Raw genomic sequence first — 20996 nt, forward strand, 5'->3', positions numbered from 1 at the left:
GTTTTTGCACCACATGTTAATTTGAAAAATACATTAAATTACTTTAATCACCAAGATGACTGTTACTTCTCTGAGGTTAAATGCAGCTTTTGCAGTTTTTCTGTCTGTTTTGTCCAAAATGGGACAGATTCTTTGCAATCATCTCGTTGTTTGTGTTCTCTGCAGAAAGAAGTGAAGGATGTATTCACAGCTATTACATTCGAGGTGGCGTACAGCCTGGGGAAACATGTGATGACGGGACATCAGCAGCGGGAGCTGCCTGCGCTCACCCCCGTGCTGAGATGGAGGAAAGGAAACAAGATTGCTGTCAAGAATGAGGTACAGCAGTTTAGCATAATTGACAGCAAGGATCATATAGTGTGAAAGATAAGTTTAAAGGTATTGGTCACACAGATGGTACGATTAAGGTAAATTATTGTGTCTCATACTCACGATTTATCAGTAAGATGAGCCGTCAGTTTGCTTAATCTTCACAATTATTGGTGCGCCTGGTAAAAATGTAAAAAAAGAAAAAAAAAAAACAGGAATATATTTTTTTATTGCTGTAGAATATTCCCCAAGTTAAAATAATCTCCAAAGTCCAAACTTTATTTGTGTACTAAGGACCTACTGTATGCTAAGAAATAACTGTTTTACTAAAACCCAGAGTAGCTGTTTTTTTTTCTCAAATCAGTTTTTAAATTTACATTTCCAAATGTTTTTCAAAATATATTAAAATGTATATTAGTGATCCATGACTGTTGAGGATCTGTGATGTTTTGGGCCAGTTCCACTCCCATGAGCCCTGAGAATCTTTTGCATTTCCTTACTAACTCTTTGAAATACAAGGGCATACTAAAAACGAATATTATGACTTCTAAAATAACTACTAATGGCTCATAACTTAGCCCATTCAACAGGATTAAAACCATATGTCCAAATCTAAAGAGAAATAATTCATCCTATAAAAGCTCCCCTTTTCCATCTCACTCTACAAATATATTGAAATCATGTGGGGTGAGATGAGGAGAAAAAAAATCATAAGAGAGAAACCAGGACTCTAGATGATCTAGAAGTTAGGTTGAGACATATGATCATGAAGCCTTTCTGTATTATGTAGAATAAGTGGTGTCTTACTGGAGGCGTGGGCTGTAGAAATCAATCATTGAGGGATCCCAATAAGAAGGGAACCACCTTCATCATTTGTCAGTGGAGGATTTTTCCCACTGCATGATTTTTTCAAATTAAGGGCCTCTATTTCTAGAATGAGATTCTACTATAAGAGCCATTTATTTTCAAGCTTTTTGCACAATGACCAGGGGGTGTCGATAAGCGTGGAGGACACTGCACCTTTAAGAGAACTCTTTTCTCCTCTGACCTGACTACTACTCTTTTCTAATTCTTTTTAAAAGAATGTATTTTCAGGCATTTTGTTTTGCTTGTTTTTAATCTGGCCATCATAAGTTTTGTTTGCTTGTTGTTTTGTTCTACTGCTCAAGTCTTTGAAGACCCCCAAATAAATATCATTCATTCTCTCACCCCCTGGACTCAGCAGTAGCTTCATTGCAGTTATTGTTCCCTGTAGGCATGTGGAGAATAAGTCAACCACAGTTTAGAATTATATATATATTTTTTTTATTTACTTATCATTGTTTTTCTTCAAGGTTTTTATCTGAGTTGCATCTTGAATGACCGATTTATTTTCTTTCAAATCATCCCTAGGCTTTCCCAAATCTGCTGCTCCACTGTTTTTTGTTTTTGTTTTTTTTTGCAATAAAATGATAAAAGATTTACCCTTTAAGTATATTCTCATTCCATTTATCAGAAATAAACTCAACAAAAGGAAACTAAACCCATTGGTTTTATTTTCCTCTTGTGATTTAACCTCATAGCACTTACCCAGCTGGGACTAAATCAAACCAAGGAAACAGATTAGCTTTCTTGGAATATAATATTTTGAATGGCTCCAACAACAGCACAACACTGCCCCCTGCCTGAGCACTGAGTCTTGTGTATTGTGCATGAACAGCGTGAGGTCATTTAAACTCTTACTTTGCATTTCCTCTTCAGACCTGGTTTGAGAAGAACTGCCTGTCAGATGACTGTGCTGCAGACCTGAGGCTTCATGGGAGGCTCCTGCTGTCCGGGTAAAAAAGTCTCTACATTATAGTTGAGCTTCACTCTGTGGGTCTCCTTTTTCAGTTCAGAGACACCAAACTGATGTAATAAGCCTTGTGGGTGTGGGCAGGGGAACCATGACGCATGCCTGGAAAATATCCATATGTTTTCCGTAGACAGGGAGGTTCCTTTTTTAGATTTTTGAATCTTTCTGTGTTTCATGAAAAACCTGTTTCTATTTGTCCTGTTATTCCAAAGTTTTTACACACAATTCATATGGTCTTGACTTAAAATAGAGTAAAAAATCCTCCTTTGAAATATATCCCATACCTTTAAAGTCAAAATCAGCAACATACAGTAAAACAATAACCAGCTATAATGATTGACATAAATACAGGATAACCAATAAAATCCAAAACAACCTGCCTAACTAGAGCTAACTGCATTTACTCTAACTCTGTTAAATGTTTCTTGATGATTGATTATTTTCTGTGCTGTTTTCTTTAAAATCCATAACAGGCTCTATATCAGACCACATTTGGCTCTTGGCGCAGTCCGAAACGTCTCCTTAAACGTGACTATCTCCAACGCTGGAGATGATGCCTACGACACCAACATCTACTTCAACTTCTCCAGGGAAGTTTACTACATCAACTTCTGGCAGAAGGTCAGTAGCACTTTGAGTATTTTACTGTTTATTTACAGTTTAGCATGTATGTTCAGTAAACATCAATTTGTTGTATGGTGCCTTGCAAATGTATTCAAGTCTATTATATATATTTCATAAAAAGTAGTGCATAAATGTGAAGTGGGAAAAAATTGGTTTTCTATGGGTTTTGTTTTTGGATTGTGGATTGCCTCTGTATTACAGTAAGCCACACAGGTTCAATACTTAGTGGGACTTCTGCTGTAATACCAGCAGGCAAAGCACTTCTTTACCAGCTTTGCAAATCTTGAGTACAGATATGTTTGCCTTTTCTTCCTTGCCAGATTGTATAGACCGTCTGTCTTTAAATCCTGAAATTAAAAAAGATCTGGACTTAGATTTGGTCATTCTAACACATGCATATAACATTTCATTTTAGTGCTGGCTTTATATTTAGATCCATGTTTCTGTTCAAAAATTAAACTTTGCCTCAGTCTCAAATCTACTGCACCTTCCAGAGGTTTTCATGCTGTGTGTTGCTCTATATTTTTATCCTTCCATCTTACTGTCCATTGTTATCAGCAAAAGGACCTTCTGCTGACCAAAGGCCCATAGCATAATACTGCCGCCACCTGTATTCAGTAGCTGTAACTGAAACAAGAGCTTACCAAATGCTCCTTTTTTACTGAATGTATAATAACTGGCACTAAGGGAATGCACATGCTATCTTGGTAAAAGAAACCACCAATGGTATTAAAATATGAAATGTATAAAGCATAGGTATAACCGAGAGGAAGATTAGCATGAGGTTGAATACAGAGGTAAATTAAGCAAGAAGTCCAGTTAAGAACACAGCGATCCTCTAGTCTATAACCACAGTTCCACCATATTTACATCATCAGTAGCCGTTCAGATTCAATATGCATCTAATCATCAGATGAAATGGTGCATAAAGCATGAAGATAATATATCACACTCACCAGAGAGTCTGATTATTCATAAACAAAATCCATCCTTCTGTCTTTGTGCAGGAAGACTATTTTTAGGCTCCAGTGGCCTTTATTTTGTTATTTTTGAAAGTATGTAGACAGGAAAGTGGGTTATCAAGAGAGGGGAGTGACATTCTGCAAAGGTCAGCAGGCCCTGCGACAGCCGGTACATGGGTTGTGCACTCTAACTCCACTCCATCTTAGCATTTCCATTTAGTATTAGACATTTAGGCCAGAAAAACTTTTAAAAATCTAAAATGCAGATTGTTGCATGCTTTAACTTGGCTGTAAACATTATGGTCAAACAGACTAATCAGAGGACAGAAAATGCTGACATGGGGCGGGCCCGCTAGCTGGTCCTGTTGAGCAATTCTGAAATCTGATTGATTGATATTCCCCACTAATACTGGTAACATCAGCCAGCACTGCTGATTCTGAAGGCCGTGGTCAGATCTGTAATTGAAGCAGCATAGCCAAGAGAAATGGTACAGAAGTAAGAGAAAGGATTGTTTGGAATAAAGGAATACAGTTGGATAGAAGAAAATGAAAGTTTAGGTTATGACTGTAGGTTAGTGTTCCTGATTGATTTTAGTCCAGCAGTGAAGGCTTTGAAGGTCCTGACAGCCAGAATTGGATAACTCCGAGAAATTACATTTACAAAGCACTTTCTTCCATGTTTGTCTTGTAAACATTTTATTGAGTTTTCTCATTAATACTGGACTTGATGGGTTATCATATTAAAGGAGGCTACCTGCAGTTAACTTAGATTTTTATTGTTAAAAGAAAGAAGTATACATTATTTTATTTTACTTCACAGTTTTGCAGAGTTGTTACTTGCATCAATTCCCAAGGGAAACAAACGAGCTATGCATTATTTTAAATGCAGCATCTCTGCAAAGATAATTTAGGATTAGAGGAGTGCATTCTGAATAATGAGGCCCAATAAGGTGATGTTATTTTGTGAGGACCTAGGATCTAATTCCCCAGAGCTGCATTGGTAGACATGAAGATGAAAGGACTAGAAGTAGGGCAGCTGCAGCAGGGCAGCAACAGCTGTCACATCTCAGAGGGCAGCCTCTTTAACCAACCTGCTATACACTTACCTCTGTTACTCATTCATCACAGACGTCTCAAGTCAACAATACATGAGTTACACTCGTGAGAACATTGCAGAACAGATCTAACCTATGTTCCCACAAGTTACCACATTATTTATGTCTAAAAATGTGTTTAAGAGCTTTTTCTTGGGTAGAATTGCACACGGGTGATTGAAAATGTTGTTTTTATACTTTAACCTCTAATAGTTTAAGCATACTGACTGTTTAAGATATATCTGCCCACGTCCACCCAACAGTAGCTGAGTCGATGGATTTAACAGTATCCACCTCTGCCTTTGCATGCATCTGTGTGCTCACTCATAGCAAACACACGCCAGGATCCACTCACAACCCAGAGATAGGGCAGGTCAGATGGCACGCTTTGTCTGCCTCCATCAGGAAGGCTTTTCCTTTTTAATAATGGACCCCGCGTTTATCCTTCAGCTGTTTTTTTGCTAGTGCAATGGACACCATCGCCTCCACAAACCACACAGCCTGAGGTGGAGTTTTAAGACTCCAACAAAGGTGAAATTGAATTTAAATAGAATACACACTGCAGGGAAATATAAAAAAAAACAGTGAGTGTGTTTCAGTTTCACAGCAGATCTAATGAATCCATCTGACATTTGGAGTCAGTTTACTAGGCAGCCTCGGAGCCTCGTTTTGCTTTGGAAGATGATAATTCAGGGTGGTCTGCTGCACAAAGGAAACAGGAAGTGAACAGTAGGAAGGGATTACAAAGAGGCCACACAGCAGATTTATTACTATATGCTTTAAGCAGTATAGTAATTACCACTTAACCAGTCTGAGGTGATGCTGTGACCCCCTCTTCCTGAGCCTTTTTCTCAACTCAGCAATGAACCAGTTAGACACGTGTCCCCCTTAAATTTACAGTATGGATCAGTTGAGTTAATTTTCTGATGTCCCTGAGAAATGGTTTGAGAAACAGCACAGTACCTCAACCTACTCATCTTGTTCCTTCAAATATGAGTTTATTTTTCTTTAGATCTTTTATGAATAATAGTTTATTTTTGTCCTTTTATAAAGAAGACCAGATGTTTTGTGCCACAAGGTTATCTTCCATATCCCTTTTCTTAATTGGCAGAGCCGAAACTGAAAAATCTAACTTCTTCTCAATTGCATCAAAACCTGAACACACCCAGGAAGCATTCAATATTCCTTTGGAGACTACTTCAAGAAGTGACAGGACTAGATGTTTTAGAAAAGCCGCTGTATTTCCTTGTCTTTATTCCCACATTTGTCATAGCACCAGCATACATGGTGAGTTAGGAAACGGTAAGACAGCAGTGTCATTTCAGCACTGTTTTGACATTTTGAGCATAATGACGCTGTGGTTAAACGATTAGAGGTTTGGAAGGTGATTGAGGAAAGTGGAAGCCAAGGAATATTTAAATCATTGATTTTCTTGGCTAAATTATGTGATATTTTTCATAGTTAAGCCGATGAAAACATTAATCTGCATACCTACAACGAATAGTTTTAAGTGGGTGATGACTCTGGCTTGGACTGGGCCAACCTAAGCAAAGCCAAATGTCAAAATACTTTGATCAATGGAGACTTTAGAACACAGGCAAATCATGGAGATAAACAGGCCTCCCCTGAATTGTCCTTCACACTAACATCCCACTGTAAAAGATGCCCCATGCATACTCTGGAGCAGCGTAAACAGAGCTGGTGATGTTTAGTAGCCCTGCCTCTTCAGTCCCAACCCTCAGTGAGAAAGAGCAGAAAAGGAAAGTAAAGAAGTGCTGAATAAACAGAGTTTGTCTGCTCTGTCACTGCCGAGTCACAGTGTGCCACTTGTCAACACAATCTGCTTTCTGTCAGGACTTTGCCAGGTGGATAATGGGTAAATAGGTTGACTTTCCTTATCTCAATCCTGCCCATCACCATGGGATCAGCACTGTTTCCACAGCAGCATGCAGGGTTACAGGAAATACAGGAAATTCCATCATTGCCAGCTAGCCTTGGAGACCTCCGACCCTCCACTGGCCTCTGTCGGCACAGCTCACTGTGATCTCCGTAAAGTAGAGCGCTACTTACAGTATTAAAGATGACTCAATAAATTGTGTATGGGTGGGTAGTGGGAATCTGCTGAACAGGGGGTAGGTGGATGATAAATCAACAGGAAGTCAACAGAGACTATCATCACCTCTTGCACCAACTTCTTACTGGATATTTCAAAAGTGCTGCCTCCCTTTTTTTCTTTTTTTACCCTCTGCAGTTGTGAGGCATCTCTGCTCCCAGAGAATGAGCTCAGCTGAAAGCCTCTCACTGAACTCTCACTAAAAGAATTCGTACTCCTCATGGGGTCAAGCCCTCACTGTTTATACAGCGCAGCCTGCAAAGCTCTATGTTGTTTAGACAAGCTTCCAAACACACAGTCTGGCCGTTGTCCAATTACCCACCCGCTAAGATGTGTGCCATCATAGCTTTGTACATTCTTTGTTTAAACCCGATTTAGAGCTCTACAAAAAAACTCAAACCTATTCCCTTAGTTGAAAACACAAATTTCTCTGTTCATACTGTAAATATTTAGAGGAATTTGCGCCTGAGTGTTTTCTATTGAAATTTTTTTTTTGTCTGCCTTTCAAAGCCGGCGTGATTTTTATCCCTGACCTTATGAGAACTGATCGCTTTTTGTTGTAGTCTGCCTCTTTTCTCCTGGTTCTTCCTTTTTCTTGTCATTCATCTAGATGCATGTCACCCTCGCTGTCTCCACTTTGTCTGCTCTCATCAACTCTCTGTCTGTCTTTCTCTTTGCAGGAAGATAAGGGTATTTCCTGTGGACTTGTCGATCTAGACTTCCTCAAATGCAGTGTGGGATTTCCCTTTATGAGAGCTCAAACAAAGGTAGTCGGATCTTCTTAATTAAGAATTAATGGCATTTTTTGTTGAGGAAGTGTGATTTATTTTAGGAAATCTGCTCATTATTGTTCCGACTCTTCTCTTTACAGTACCATTTTGCAGTCATCTTTGACACAAGTCAGGTTTCAGGAGGAAATGACACATTGCAGTTCTTAGTTCAAGCAAAAAGGTATGTCTAAACTAAACATAATTTCCAGCGTTAGTAAAAATTTCTAATTGAAGCCTTCTTTCTCTGAAATGCTTAACCACTTGGTTGATTATTACATTTTTTTTTACCTCATACACTTTTTCTCTGTGCCCTACATTACAGTCAGAAATGTATTTCATTCAGGATTTTGAGTGATAGTGCAGATGATGCAAAGTTGGAAAGATTGAAAAAAAGGAAGCATTTTTAGGCAAATAAACATTAGAAAAGATAATAATATGAAGGTGTTTGGCCAACTTTTGGTCCAATACCCTAAAATAAAATCCAATACTGAGTTCAAAAGTCACCTACATAGAAAATAAAGTCCAGCTGTATGTAATTTGACCTCTGTAAAAACACAGTTTTGTGAGGATAGCAGGTTTGTTAGATAATATTAGTAAAGAAATAACACAATGAAGAACAAGAAAAACACATGGCTGTCCTCCTAAAATGAAAAAGAGCATTAATCAAAGAGGCAGAGCTTTGTGGCAATGATTGAGTAGCCACACTGGGCTTAAGTGGTGGAATCTGCTGGCAGGACAGAAGGAAGTTGGAAGAAGTCCCATTTTTGTTTGTCTGAAGCCATTTAAAGGGGCTAAGTAAGCTTGTGGAAGCTCATTGCCTTTGAGTCAATGAGTCGATGCGATCAACTGGTTTTGCTGAGATAGAAAACTTTGAATCAATTTGATCTGGTGAACTGTAAAGTGCCTGGAGATGACATGTGTTGTGAATTGGCGCTATAGAAATAAACTGAATTGAATTGAATCGAACTGAATATCACACAGCATGCATGGAAGCATATAGTAGTGGCAGCATGAAGGTGTGGGGAAGAGTTGATGCTAAGATAACATATGAATTTGAAGAAAACCTGTTAATATCCGCAAAAGCTTTGAGGCTGGGGTTGAGGTTAACCATCTAGCTCAGTGGTTCTCAATCCTGGTCTTCAAGAACCTCTTCTCTGTATGTTATTACATAGACTCTTCCCCAGCCATCAAGTACTGCAGATGGCTGATTCATTTAATTGAGGTGTGTGGTAACAAGGAGACACTTAAAACAGGCATGGCAGTGGTACTTGAGAGAACTTGAGGGACAGGACTGAGAACCGCAGCTGATGAACAAAAAATCCCTCAGAATTAGGGCTGCATTATATTGCAATACCAAAATCAGTGGTGATATATGTCTATTATCTTTAGATGATACCTAATTTGTATGTGAGAATGACCCATTCAGTTTCTTATAACTCAACTTCACTTGCTCTTCTGTATAACATAGTTTTAGACAGTAACTCTAAATCCAGTTTATATGAATTTGAAATATTGTATAAAGAACAAAAATCTAGAAATCTATATCCTTGGATCTGCAAAGCTGGCATAGAGATACACCAAATGACTCGCAACACAAGAGTATGTAAACTGTTGGGCTGGATATCTATGCACACTTAAACCCTGTAGTTTTTTCAAAATAAAATACAAAACTGTGGTGTTTTCCTTCCACATTAGAATTATACCCTGCTTTATATTTATTAAGTATTTCACATAAATAAAGCAGAAGCTCTTGGTATTCAAAAGTATGAAAAGTCTGTGATTTAAGGAAACCTTTGCAACAGTTGAGACTCTGACTGCAATTTTTTTACTCTGCTTTTTTTTTAGTGCCAACCCTGAGCACAAACTTTCCGACAACAGCTTAGACCTGTCCATCCCTCTGATCCATGAGACCGACACCACCATTACTGGGTAAGGAACGACAGGATTAGCCATGATGCTACAGTTACCAGTTTACAGATTTAAAGCTGTCTAACAGACATCTCAGTCACATGTGGTCTGGTTCTCCATCTGTGGCCTCGCAGGAAGAGAGGGAGTGTTTTTCTCCCTGTGGAGGATATCAGCTCCAAAAGAATTATCTTTGATACTTTATCATAGCTCTACTTCACAGAGGAAAGAGAGAGATGTTAATTGATATTTGTCAGAGCTTTAACATCTGATAAGGCTGCTGTGGTTAATGATGGAAGCATGAGACTAAATCTGGACTCATTTTTCAGTTGCTAAAGAAAACCCCTCTAAACACTGCAGAAAAAGGGGAGAGCAGGGATTTGTTTTAGTTCTTTAAATAGGCTTTATACATAGTCTGGAAACATCCAAGGTATCCAAATGTTTAATGAACTATTTTCTTGAGAAAAAATGTATAAAAAGAATAAGTCTGACCACCAAACAAATATCTACCAAACCGAAGTGTGAACTTTGCATGTGTGACTTGTTCATAAAACTTTTGTATGATGGATCACTGGTTGTGTTGCAGTGTGGTGACCCCAGGCTCCTTTGTATATGGAAACTCCATAGATGCCTCCCGTTTCGTCCAGTTGGATGACATGACGTGCAACTTTCAGCTTCTCAATTTGACCTTCCAGGTACTTGAAGTGTAGAGAATGTATAGTTTCTATTTTAAAAATCTTCCCTTGTGTATAATCCTCTCACTTTATTTTCTTTATGTCTCTGTGCAATATGGTTCCAGGCCATAAACAAGGGGCCCAGTAGGCTGCCAGGCTCTACTGTGGACATCAGAATACCCAACAGACTTGTTGCTAAAGGACCAGACATGTTCCACGTGCTGGAAACCCAAGTGGGTACCAACATCTAATCATATTTTATATATTTTGTATGTGTGTATGTATTTATGTATCTTATTATTTTTATGTATTTACTTAATTAAAATATTAATTTACAGAAATTAATATTTTATGTTAATTTTTCCTTGAGAGAGTAACAGGTTTACCTTTTTCTTCCTTGACCCATTTCTTTAAACTATGCACGGTGGGATCATGAGCTTGAAACCAAAATGTTGGTGGTGCTGCTGAGCCCACCTTTCCATTTTGTCACACTATATTTTTCATTTAGATAGAGTAACACAATCCTCCCACTGCGTTAAGGTGTTTGCCTAACCCTTGAATAGCTTCTTTAATATATAGCTAGATCATGGAGGAGCTCAAGCTGTTAATTGTATTTACTGTGCATGTGTAGACGGTGGTGGTATATCCCACCTCCTCATCTCCATCTGGAATCACTTTCATGGGATCAGCCAGCTTGAAAGGATCAGGGACCTGCAGAGTGGGCTACTGCTTCGTACCACCCCAAGTCAGGAACCATATCTTATAGGCTTAAACATTCCAGCTCCCAACTCACTGCACAGTCACACATTTATGTTTTATAGCTTATATCTTTACATATAATCTGTTGATAGAGATTATTTAAAGTTCTATGAATGTTACTCCATTATTTTTGGTTTGTTTTATATAGTGGACAAGGGGTGCAGATACACCACAAATTCATAAATACCCAACAAATACAAAGAGAACTGCAAAGTCAAATATAACACATAACAAAAAAAATATTAACACACAAAATACATGCAGTAAATGGCTGCAATCACGGAAAAAAGAAAGCAGCAAAGTGCAAACATGTTGCAAACACAGAAAATATGGCAATCAAGCACACAAAACATATGCAAATGAAATATTCTGCAAATACATGAACAAGCTGCAAACACATAAATGATGCTAACACACAAAAGACATGCAAAGGGAATTGCTACAGTAACAAAACAGCTGTGATTTAAAAGGTACGGGAAGAAAGTGTAACACAATAGAATCAGTCCAGACCAGACCACTAGCGGGAGAAAATCATCAACTCACATGGGACCAGATCATGGATATTACTTCAAGTTAATGTCCTTAGATTGGGCCCTTAGTAAAAATGTACGCAGGAGGACATTTGCAGAAAAGAAAGAAAAGGCACGTTTTCCTTTTAATCTTTCTTAACCAATAATCTCTCTAAACATCCCATTTATGTCTTTACTAAGGTTCTTGTCCCTTAATAAGTTGATAAACATCTTTACCTAGTGGTCTGGAGCACTTCTGCTACGCAAAGCTGATTTTGAGCTTTTTCTTAATGTGAAGTTGTTTTTGCCTCTTTCCATATTTTTCCTTGCAGTGTTTTTTGTTTTTGTGCATGAGCATCATGTATGTATTTAATGAGGGTTTTGTGTTTTTAGTGCGTTTGCCCTTTGCTGCTCTCTATTTTTTATGGTTGCAGTATGGCTCCTTTGCAGCATTCTTCCATTACATTCATTTTGTCTGATAGTGTACTTATTGTTTGCAGTACTTTGTGTATTTGCACTGCATTTGCACCGATCGATCACCATTTTTCTTTATGCTCCTATAGCCCTAATTTTTTAATATTGGCTTAAGTTAGTGTCACCATTAAAGCAGAATATGAATCTATGCTTGAGCCCATGTCAGTACAGAGACACAGCCATGCTCAGAAATAGCAGGGTGAATAATAAGGAAGTCTGGGAGAGAATTTCACCTCCATAGCTTCAGATGAGTCACAGGAGAGTGTGGATGGGAAAAGGCTTCCTGGAGGTTGTCCAGTAAAACATACTTCTAAATCACACCATATGGGATCTCTGTGTAGGAGGAGTGCCAGTTTATTGCATAGGAGAACTTCCTGTAAGCCCTTGAGACTCAATAAACAGTAGAATTTGTCCTTAATGAAGACAGAGGTCCTGTGTTGTAATTTTTTGGATTAAATTCACATCCTAAACAATATACATGCATTGACTTAGCTGGGTCATTGAAGCATATAGTGCATCTGGGGTAGTGCTGTCGAAGATTTAAAGCATTTTTCCTTCTCAGCATATGAAAGGGTGTTTAAACACTTTACAAAAAAATGAGAAAAATGACCCAAGCACAGGATTCTGTAACCCGTCTTTTGCAGATTTAAATTGATATCCTTCAGCCAGCAGGCAGTTCTGGCTGAAGTAGAGGAAATCTCACCTCCTGATATTTATCTTCTTGCTTTGGCATTTCAGCATCTTGCCCCTGTGCCTTAGAGTACTTCTGTTGTTTCAGGGTCTATTGGCATTTATTAAAATTTTCTTTAGTAATAACTGCACATAATGATCAAAAGTTAAACGGCACACTTAAATTTGCAAAATATTTGTACTTTTTTGTTTTACATTCATGTAAAAGATGATTGTAGAAGAAGAATGCTGTAAGACAGGAGTCTAAGATAGGAGTTTTTCTTGGATATTTGGACCTATGACTAGTTAAAATTTATTTCAACAATCAAACAATGAAAACTAAATCCTTCAAAAGCTATTTTTGGGAAAATTGGAGGCATAAAGTATTGTTACTTTTTTGGAATAAGTTAGTACACGGCATAAGTTTATTCCAGCCGCAGACTGTGAGAAGCTTAAAGAAAAAAAAAAAACATCAAAACCTTGTCAAAGGATTTCCACCAGGGTCTTTCCCTGGTGATATAAGACTGCATTCCTGCACAATCAGAGAGAGGTTGCACCAGTTAAACTGTCATGTTGGTGTGCAAAAGGGAAACCTTTGCTCTCCAGAAGGCCAGACTACAGCTTGCCTGAGAGAAAATAGGCATAGACCAAAACACATGGGATTATTTTTCTTGGACTGATGAGTTTTTAGAGCCTTTTTTTTAACCAACAGGCGAAAGAAAGATGTTGGTATAAACCACGTATTTACAGTAGGGGTTCTCTGCTGCAGCAGGTTGGGATCAGCTCAATATTTAATCCACCATGACTTCCAACATAAATCAAGTGATGCAGTAAAAATGAACATATCTGTAAATAAAAAAGCCCCCGCAGAGAGGTGGAGAAATAAAGCTTTGGTCCTGTAATTTTACATTATTTTTTGGGTTGTCACCTGTTATGTCAGGTTCATTCAAACATGACCTAAAATGTCTCCTTTAGGGTAGCCCTATTGTTCCTGGCTATATAATAATTATAACTTAATTCTTTCATTATGTATTGATTTAAGGTGTCAGATAGTCGAGGGAACTGCACCTTTCACAGGAACCCGACGCCGTGCACCATCCCCCAGGAAAAAGAAAATATCTTCCACTCCATATTTGCATTTTTCACCAAATCTGGGCGGAAAGTCTTGGTAAACAGACAGCACCCACATATTGACTTCTCAGACTTTTTTTTTTATCTATCACACATTTCTCTCACTGCTTACATCCACTTCTCTGTGTGTGTTTTTCCCAGGATTGTGATCGGCCTGGAAGGGCATGTATGACTATCTCCTGCAGTCTGGGTCCACAGCTAAAAGAAGAAGCTTTGAACATAGATATAAAACTTCTACTGAACACAGAAATTTTACAAATAGTAGGATATGCTTCAATTACTCATTAGATTCACCTTGATTGTATTTAAATTAGGGGGGAAAAATTGTAATGTATTGCCTTAATACCTGCAGGATAGTTCCTCTGTGCTCCAGTTTGTAACCAGAGGCAACATCCAAGTAAATCACAGAGCGATTGAGGTGCCAAATGGGCTGCCAGAAGATATTTCTGTAAGTATTGTGTTAACTAACATTCTGCTCACTGATTTAAATCATATTTGTTTTTTGCCTTAAATTAATTTAACAGAAAAAAATGTCTTTCTCATCGAAATATGTAAAAGGCAACTTTGCCATACAACATTAGGGTCACATTTCTATGTCAGGTGCATGTTTAAAGATCATTTGTATTTTTCCCCATGGTCCTACATTGCATTATATTCAGAGCTTGCAGTACTTTTTTGTAGGGAAAAAAATTACTGAAATTCTTACTAATAGATCCTTAATGATCTTTTCAATAAAGTCACTGGTTTAAGAGTAGTATCTCTAACACTCGTATGATATGAATGACTAGGCAAATTATGTCAAAAGTACTGGAAGTATTAATGTAAATTTAGTAGAAAATTGTTTGTATTGCACACAGAAGAGAGAGACAGATGTTAAACCCCCCATCTGAACCAGTACTCAGTGCTGTCATAGTTGATAGAGAATGAAGATGAAAGGTATGTAAGGTGAGACCTGGGGTCTTAGCCCCAACAGTCTTATAGCACTAGATATAAAGCTGTGTTGGAACCTTGCTGCGTTGCTCAACAGTCTATGTTGTTTATTTCTATGTGTCCAAATGAGACAAAGCAGTGTTCTAATAAGTTTTTTGATTGTGCTTTTAGGATAAGTTGAATTTCAGACATGATGATAAACTGTATACAATTAACTTTAAATATATTGATAATGTAGAATGTTAATTTTGATTAGTTAATTGGTGTGTTTTAATTTGTGTTATAATATTCCCTGCCTGATTTGCTTCTGTCAGTCCGCCTCTGTATAACAGTCTACAAGTGACTTTATGTATATATCTTTGTATATATACATACAGTAATTTGAACTGACAATTTTTAATAAATATCAAGTAGGAAAAATTGAAAGGAACACTCTGTCATGAGATTAAATTGCTAATAGTAGTTTTCTGGTCACTGAGTATAGCCGTGGGTTTTCTGACTTAAAAAGGTTAGGTTGGGTTTGATGCTGTTTGCACACGCATACAACTTTTTTTTTTTTTTTTTTATTATATGTTCCAAATTCATTATGTATGTTTGCTTCAATGCATGCAGCAGCTTATCACCAAAGCAAATTGCTTTGCTTGACAAAAAAGCTGTTTCTGATGTTCTGCTTCTGAAGCTGGCAGAAATAGTTCTGATATCCCTTTAAGTTTAAGGTTGCAGTTTTTATGAAACTCCAATGTACTTTTTGCTTGATAGGACTGAATGACTGATACCTAATTTCACTAAAGATAATCCAAGGTCAGCTCTAATTGAACCACAGTTGGAGTATCTTTAGTGATATACAGTAATCATCTTTTTATGTGAGTTTAAAACAGTTGCCTTTTTAAACCCTGTTTTTCTGGCTGATGTGTATTCAGTAATGAATATCTCTGCATTATTACCATTATATAGAGAGTTAATCAGGTTGCTATTAGGCTCCACTAAACCACAAAAAGCCTCCTTTGTGGATCAGCTACATGAAGGAAATGAGAACAAGAACCAGCTGCTATACTGCGTACTTAGATTTGAATTGGCTGTTTTAGATGCACACAAGGACAGCCCCTCCCCCTGCTGCATTTTGCTGAGTGATTAAATGGACCTGCAGATCAAATTTGACAATTATCCTGAGGACCCAGGCTGCTCATAAGGGGATCTCTTTAGAGATTGGGGTGCTGACTAGATTGCCACCCCATTGACCCTGAGCAATGATGGTGCTTGGAAAATCTAGAGCTGTTATTAATATATCCATACCGCGCTGCTCTTTCAGCACTTAGTGTGTGTGCTCTGTCCCTCGACCATTGCTCTCCTGGCCTTTGGTAAACACTCTTACTCTATCCCCTGGGATCGCAGCAGGCTAGAGTAAACAGTGATTTGTGGTCTTTATATGTTCTGCTGCTTTCAGCACAACGAAGACCCCATTTTTGCAACACCAATGAGATTCTGTTAAATCCACATATCATAATTCCATAAAAAGCTGGGGAAATACTTTTTCTGTTTTGAAAGATGCCCTCTGGTTTTGATTTTTTCAATGACGTGATGTTTTAGCTCTGTTCCAATAGGGTTGGTGGTTGTAAAGAACCCAAAGGCCGAAAAGGGAGACACTGGTGGAGCAGAAATAAAGATGTTTAGTGATACAATAAGCAACTTATAAAAACAAACTCCCAAGATCCAAAAACAGAGCTGAAGATTACAAAAGAAGTTAAATCCAAAACAATAAAGCATATAAATAAGCAGTGTACTTTCCCATGGTAAGAACTCAGAAGGGGGAAAAAAATGTTAAAAAACAAAACGTTCTTATTTGAGTTTGTTTAAACAGCATGTGTGCAGTTTTATAATCTTACTCAGAGGCCACCAAACTCTTGTGATCAGTTCACAGACCCTCTAGTCAGAGCCCTAAATGATTTAAAGAACTCAGATGAGAATGTACAGTGTAAAGTCAGTCGGACTAGAGCAGACTGGTCTTTTTTTGTCTTGATTTCATGGAACCATAAACGAGTCGTTATCAATTTTTGAACATAAGCTCAATCCAGCTTTGATTTGTAGGAGGTCAATATCGTCCACACCATACTAGCAAGTATATTTCCCCTGGTGCTTTGCGAAACTGAGAATTTTTTTAGAGAGCTCTAGTCAAACATCAGACATTTATCCACTTGAGATGCTGTTAAATTATCTATATTGATTGTATAGGCCACTAGAATCCCTCCACTCTGGTGTTAATGGCTTCTTGTTATAGCAAATTGTAATGAAAGCAGTCATATTTTCAATGAGAGCCATCTTAGTTTAGTGTGTGCATGGTTTTAAAACCATAAATAAAATATATATATTATAATATATTTATAATATATATTTATTCTGATCATGATATTGAAATGAACCATATAATCTAAAACATATTTTATGCAACATCAAGGACTGTAAAAAAAAAACAAAAAAACACCAATATATGTCACCATTTTGCAACTGACCTCAGTTTTGCAATTGAGTTCAGTTGCAAAAAAAGTTTAGTTTTAAGCCCAATGACCAGTAAAGCTTTCATCTCTTCTATTATGCATTATAGCAGTTTAATTCTTGGAATCTGGATTAAGGGAGGGTCATGTTAACGTGGGAAAATATTCAGTAGAAATATTTGTCATTCCTTGTACTTTGGTTTTGTTTTTGTTTTGACACAGACTTGGCAACTCATGCTACGTTTTTGTTCACTTTAAGATCCATGTTCATCTGTCTCTTCTTTAACTGTACTTCCTTTTTAGGCTGAACCGCAATGTGTGGGGACATGATGTTTAACTGAAAGTATTGTTTGGATTTGTTAAGAGACATTTAGTAATTATCCAACAACTTCATGACCCTAAGAATAGGTGGTTTTCCACTTTAGGTTTAGATGTAGCGTTATGCAGATTTATCTCTATTTTTTTAGTGATTCATTATTTAACTAATGATAAAGAAATAAGAATGCAGCATAGTTCAAATCAGGAAAAAAAAGAACAGAAACTGACTTACTGTCATTTTAAACAAGTATAAACACGTATATTTTCATTTGGTGAATTAAATACATACACCACTAAAATAACATATTTGAGTTACAAATTTAAATAAATGTAACAGCATTACAGGTGCTCAAAATATTTTCTATAATTTCTAAAATTATGACCACATTTATCATTGATCTAAACCTATTCACACTCTATTTCAATCTCTTTCAAACCAGAAAGTATCTTTTTAGGTAAAAAAACAAAAACTACTGTAAGTGATTAATTGTCTAGCAGACAACATTCATTCCTGTCATGGGAAATTTGCTAAGATTGCTGCTATTTACCACACAGTTTATATATATTTAAAAGCTGCCAGATATCCAAATACAAATAAACGTTTTTGCCGCAATGAGTAGCACTGCTGTCTTGCAGCAAGAAGGTTCCTGGTTTGATTCTCGGTCCAGGGTCTTTCTGCATGGAGTTTGCATGTTCTTCCTTAGCATGTGTGGGTTATCTCCGGGTACCCCTGCTTCCTCTCACAGTCCAAAAACATGACTGTTAGGTTAAGTGGCGTCTCTAAAGTCCCCTTAGGTGTGAGTGTGTGTGTGAATTGTTGTTTTCCTGGTTGCTTCTGTGTTGCCCTGCAATGGACTTTCGATCTGTCCAGGGTGGACTCTGCCTCTCGCCTATAGACAGCACCCCTCGCAACCTCGCTTGGGGTAAGCGTGACGGAAAATAGATGGATGGACCTTAATTTATTAAATGCTCAAACCTTTACATTTAAAGGAAGATGCAACAAATAGAAAAATAGTTGAAAAAAGTATTATGAAAGTTGTTTTCAATGTAACTGGTTAGAAAAGATGAGTCTGGAAGCCCTTTTTAACCATATCCTGTTATTTGACTAATCAATGTTACTTATCATAGTTCTTAATTAATAACTTGTTTGAGATTTGGTGGTTTGAAAAGCACCTGCAGATGCTACATTCAAATAATTCTTATGGACAGAATATTTTGCAAATCTTGGCATGAAACATTTTTCACAGCAAAATAGAAATGACAGCCTGGTTAAGCTAGAGATCACAATCTTTATGCTAAAAAATAAGATGCATATAGAGTTAATGCTAGAGTGTTTTATTGGCTACAGTATAACTAAGTACAGTATTTGTTTAATTTCTCTGTATCTTCCTAGTATTTTAACAACAAAATCATGGTTTCCTCAGGGTTCAGTTTTTGGACGAATTGTTGTGTTTTATTTTGTCCATTTATTTATATCTTCTGTTACAGCTATGTCTATTACAATCTGATTTTTCATCGATCTTAAATAGCAGTGTGAATTTTATTTTTCCGATTCCAATACCAGTATCAGAAATGTCTCTGATACTGCCAAAAATTCTGGCATCGGTATCGGCGAAAATTGGAGTTATTCCTTACATTTTTAAAACAAACGTTACTCGTTACTCTTGGCTTCGGTTTTATGTTTATAAATATTTATTTCAAGTCATGTGCGCCATCCAATGCAGATCGTTGACGCCATCCACATCTAGTGAAAACTAGTGTAATTGGATGAGTCATATAACGCAAACACTCATTGGTTAGCTAAAGGAAATCATCAGAAGCTAGCAGGTGTTCTTCAAACTGCAAACGTGAATTGTCTATGCTATGCTACAATGTCTGATTCAGAAAAATGGTTGAAATGTCTGAAAGGTTGGACACAGGCGAGAGCATATTGGGAGGTGGAGACGGAGACCAACGAGACCTCCCTCATCCTTGGCCATATCAAAGAATTTTTCGAAATAGTCGAATAATTGAGCTTTCAATTCATATAGTGACATCTGGCTGTTTTTTTTAAGGTTGCTTTATACTTGAGTAAAGAGGTCAAGTTGATACTTCAACTTTTACCAGAGTCTTTTTAAACAGCAGTATCTATACTTCGACTTAAGTAACAAATGTGTGTACTTTTGACATCACTGTAAAACAGGGAACATTAACCTTGTTAACAGCCACTGCTTCAAACATCTGGTGTAAAATGCAAAGGTCATCATGAACCCCCAATTTCATTCTACTACTTCCTTCACCATAAAGTATGGCCTGGGGATTAATATCGATTGTTGATTATGTTGAATTCATTTACCTTCATTTTCAAACTAAGCTAATTTAGATTGTAATATGTTTATGCTCTCTGATGCAGTAAAGTGCCTTAAGTTGACGTGTTGTAAATGAGCACAATATAAATAAACTGAATTGAATTGAAATTGAATTGAGTTACATGTAGCTCCTCCTGAACTAAAAGCCAAGGCCCTGGATCGGAGAGTTTTTTTGTTTTTTTTCTACACAATGCTTTTTCATCATTGGTGCATGACTTCATGTGCATTCTTTGGTGCATGTGTATTGTATTTGACTGTGACTCCCTAAATCTTTTGCTTCAGCTGGTGTTCGAGGCCCTCCACAATCAGGAGCCAAGGGGTTACGTCGTAGGCTGGATCATCGCTATCAGTCTCCTTGTGGGAATTCTCATCTTTTTGCTGTTGGCTGTGCTACTTTGGAAGGTAATCACACACACAGATTGTGATTTTTGTTCAACATATAGCGTGTGAAAGCTAATAAATAGTGTGTGTGTGACAGCCAGGAGCAATGTGTTTTACTCTGGTTAGATGTCAGCACGGTATCCAGTTGACTAGAGGCAGCTGGAGGTAGGGGAAATGAGGTGGGGGTCAAAGCTTTCTTAAGGCCTTTGACAACCATGAAAATGACAAATCACAGACTGGACAATAATTCACACCATACTGTTTGCATGAAAGAAGAATTTAAAGGGAAAACGGCAATTATTTTGATACCCAAAGAAGCCGTTAGCACAAATCTCCTTTTCTTTTTCACCGCCTCATCTTCCAATGGGAATACCACATCTAAACTTTGGAATGTCGGTCCAGGGACACATTATCCAAGCTATTCCCCAAGTCCTGAGATCCTGCCAAAACAAACCTTGCTTACAACTCCAGTACATGTCCTGTATTGCATTTATCAGGAAATGCCTGAGATGAGTGCAGGTCTATATCTATACACTTTAGCTGCCAAATGTAGATACCATAAATGAAAAGAGGCGAGTTAAAGAAACGTTTGCTTTTTGAGACTGCTCTCTTCATAGATTTATATTCTTATTTTTGGATTGACCTTGTAATATTTAATAAAATCTCAATGCAAAACGCTGCAAAGTATAGCTTGCTTTAATAA

At 37.4% G+C, this 20996-nt stretch overlaps 1 protein-coding gene across 1 annotated transcript in view; it reads left to right on the forward strand.

The window, feature by feature from the left end:
* The window catches only part of itga9 (integrin, alpha 9), a 72731-nt gene that overhangs the window by 48284 nt on the left and 3451 nt on the right, over positions 1–20996 (forward strand). Inside the window, exons 16-27 of the mRNA XM_038280148.1 lie at positions 166–318; positions 2050–2126; positions 2617–2764; positions 7617–7703; positions 7808–7887; positions 9552–9635; positions 10198–10306; positions 10411–10518; positions 13739–13864; positions 13969–14088; positions 14180–14275; positions 20195–20314. Of these exons, the coding sequence (XP_038136076.1) occupies positions 166–318; positions 2050–2126; positions 2617–2764; positions 7617–7703; positions 7808–7887; positions 9552–9635; positions 10198–10306; positions 10411–10518; positions 13739–13864; positions 13969–14088; positions 14180–14275; positions 20195–20314 (1308 nt within the window). The remainder of the gene's footprint in view (positions 1–165; positions 319–2049; positions 2127–2616; positions 2765–7616; positions 7704–7807; positions 7888–9551; positions 9636–10197; positions 10307–10410; positions 10519–13738; positions 13865–13968; positions 14089–14179; positions 14276–20194; positions 20315–20996) is intronic.

The sequence above is a fragment of the Cyprinodon tularosa genome, unplaced genomic scaffold (assembly GCF_016077235.1).
Source record: "Cyprinodon tularosa strain WSP-4 unplaced genomic scaffold, ASM1607723v1 ctg157, whole genome shotgun sequence".
In the NCBI taxonomy this organism is placed as follows: Eukaryota; Metazoa; Chordata; class Actinopteri; order Cyprinodontiformes; family Cyprinodontidae; genus Cyprinodon; species Cyprinodon tularosa.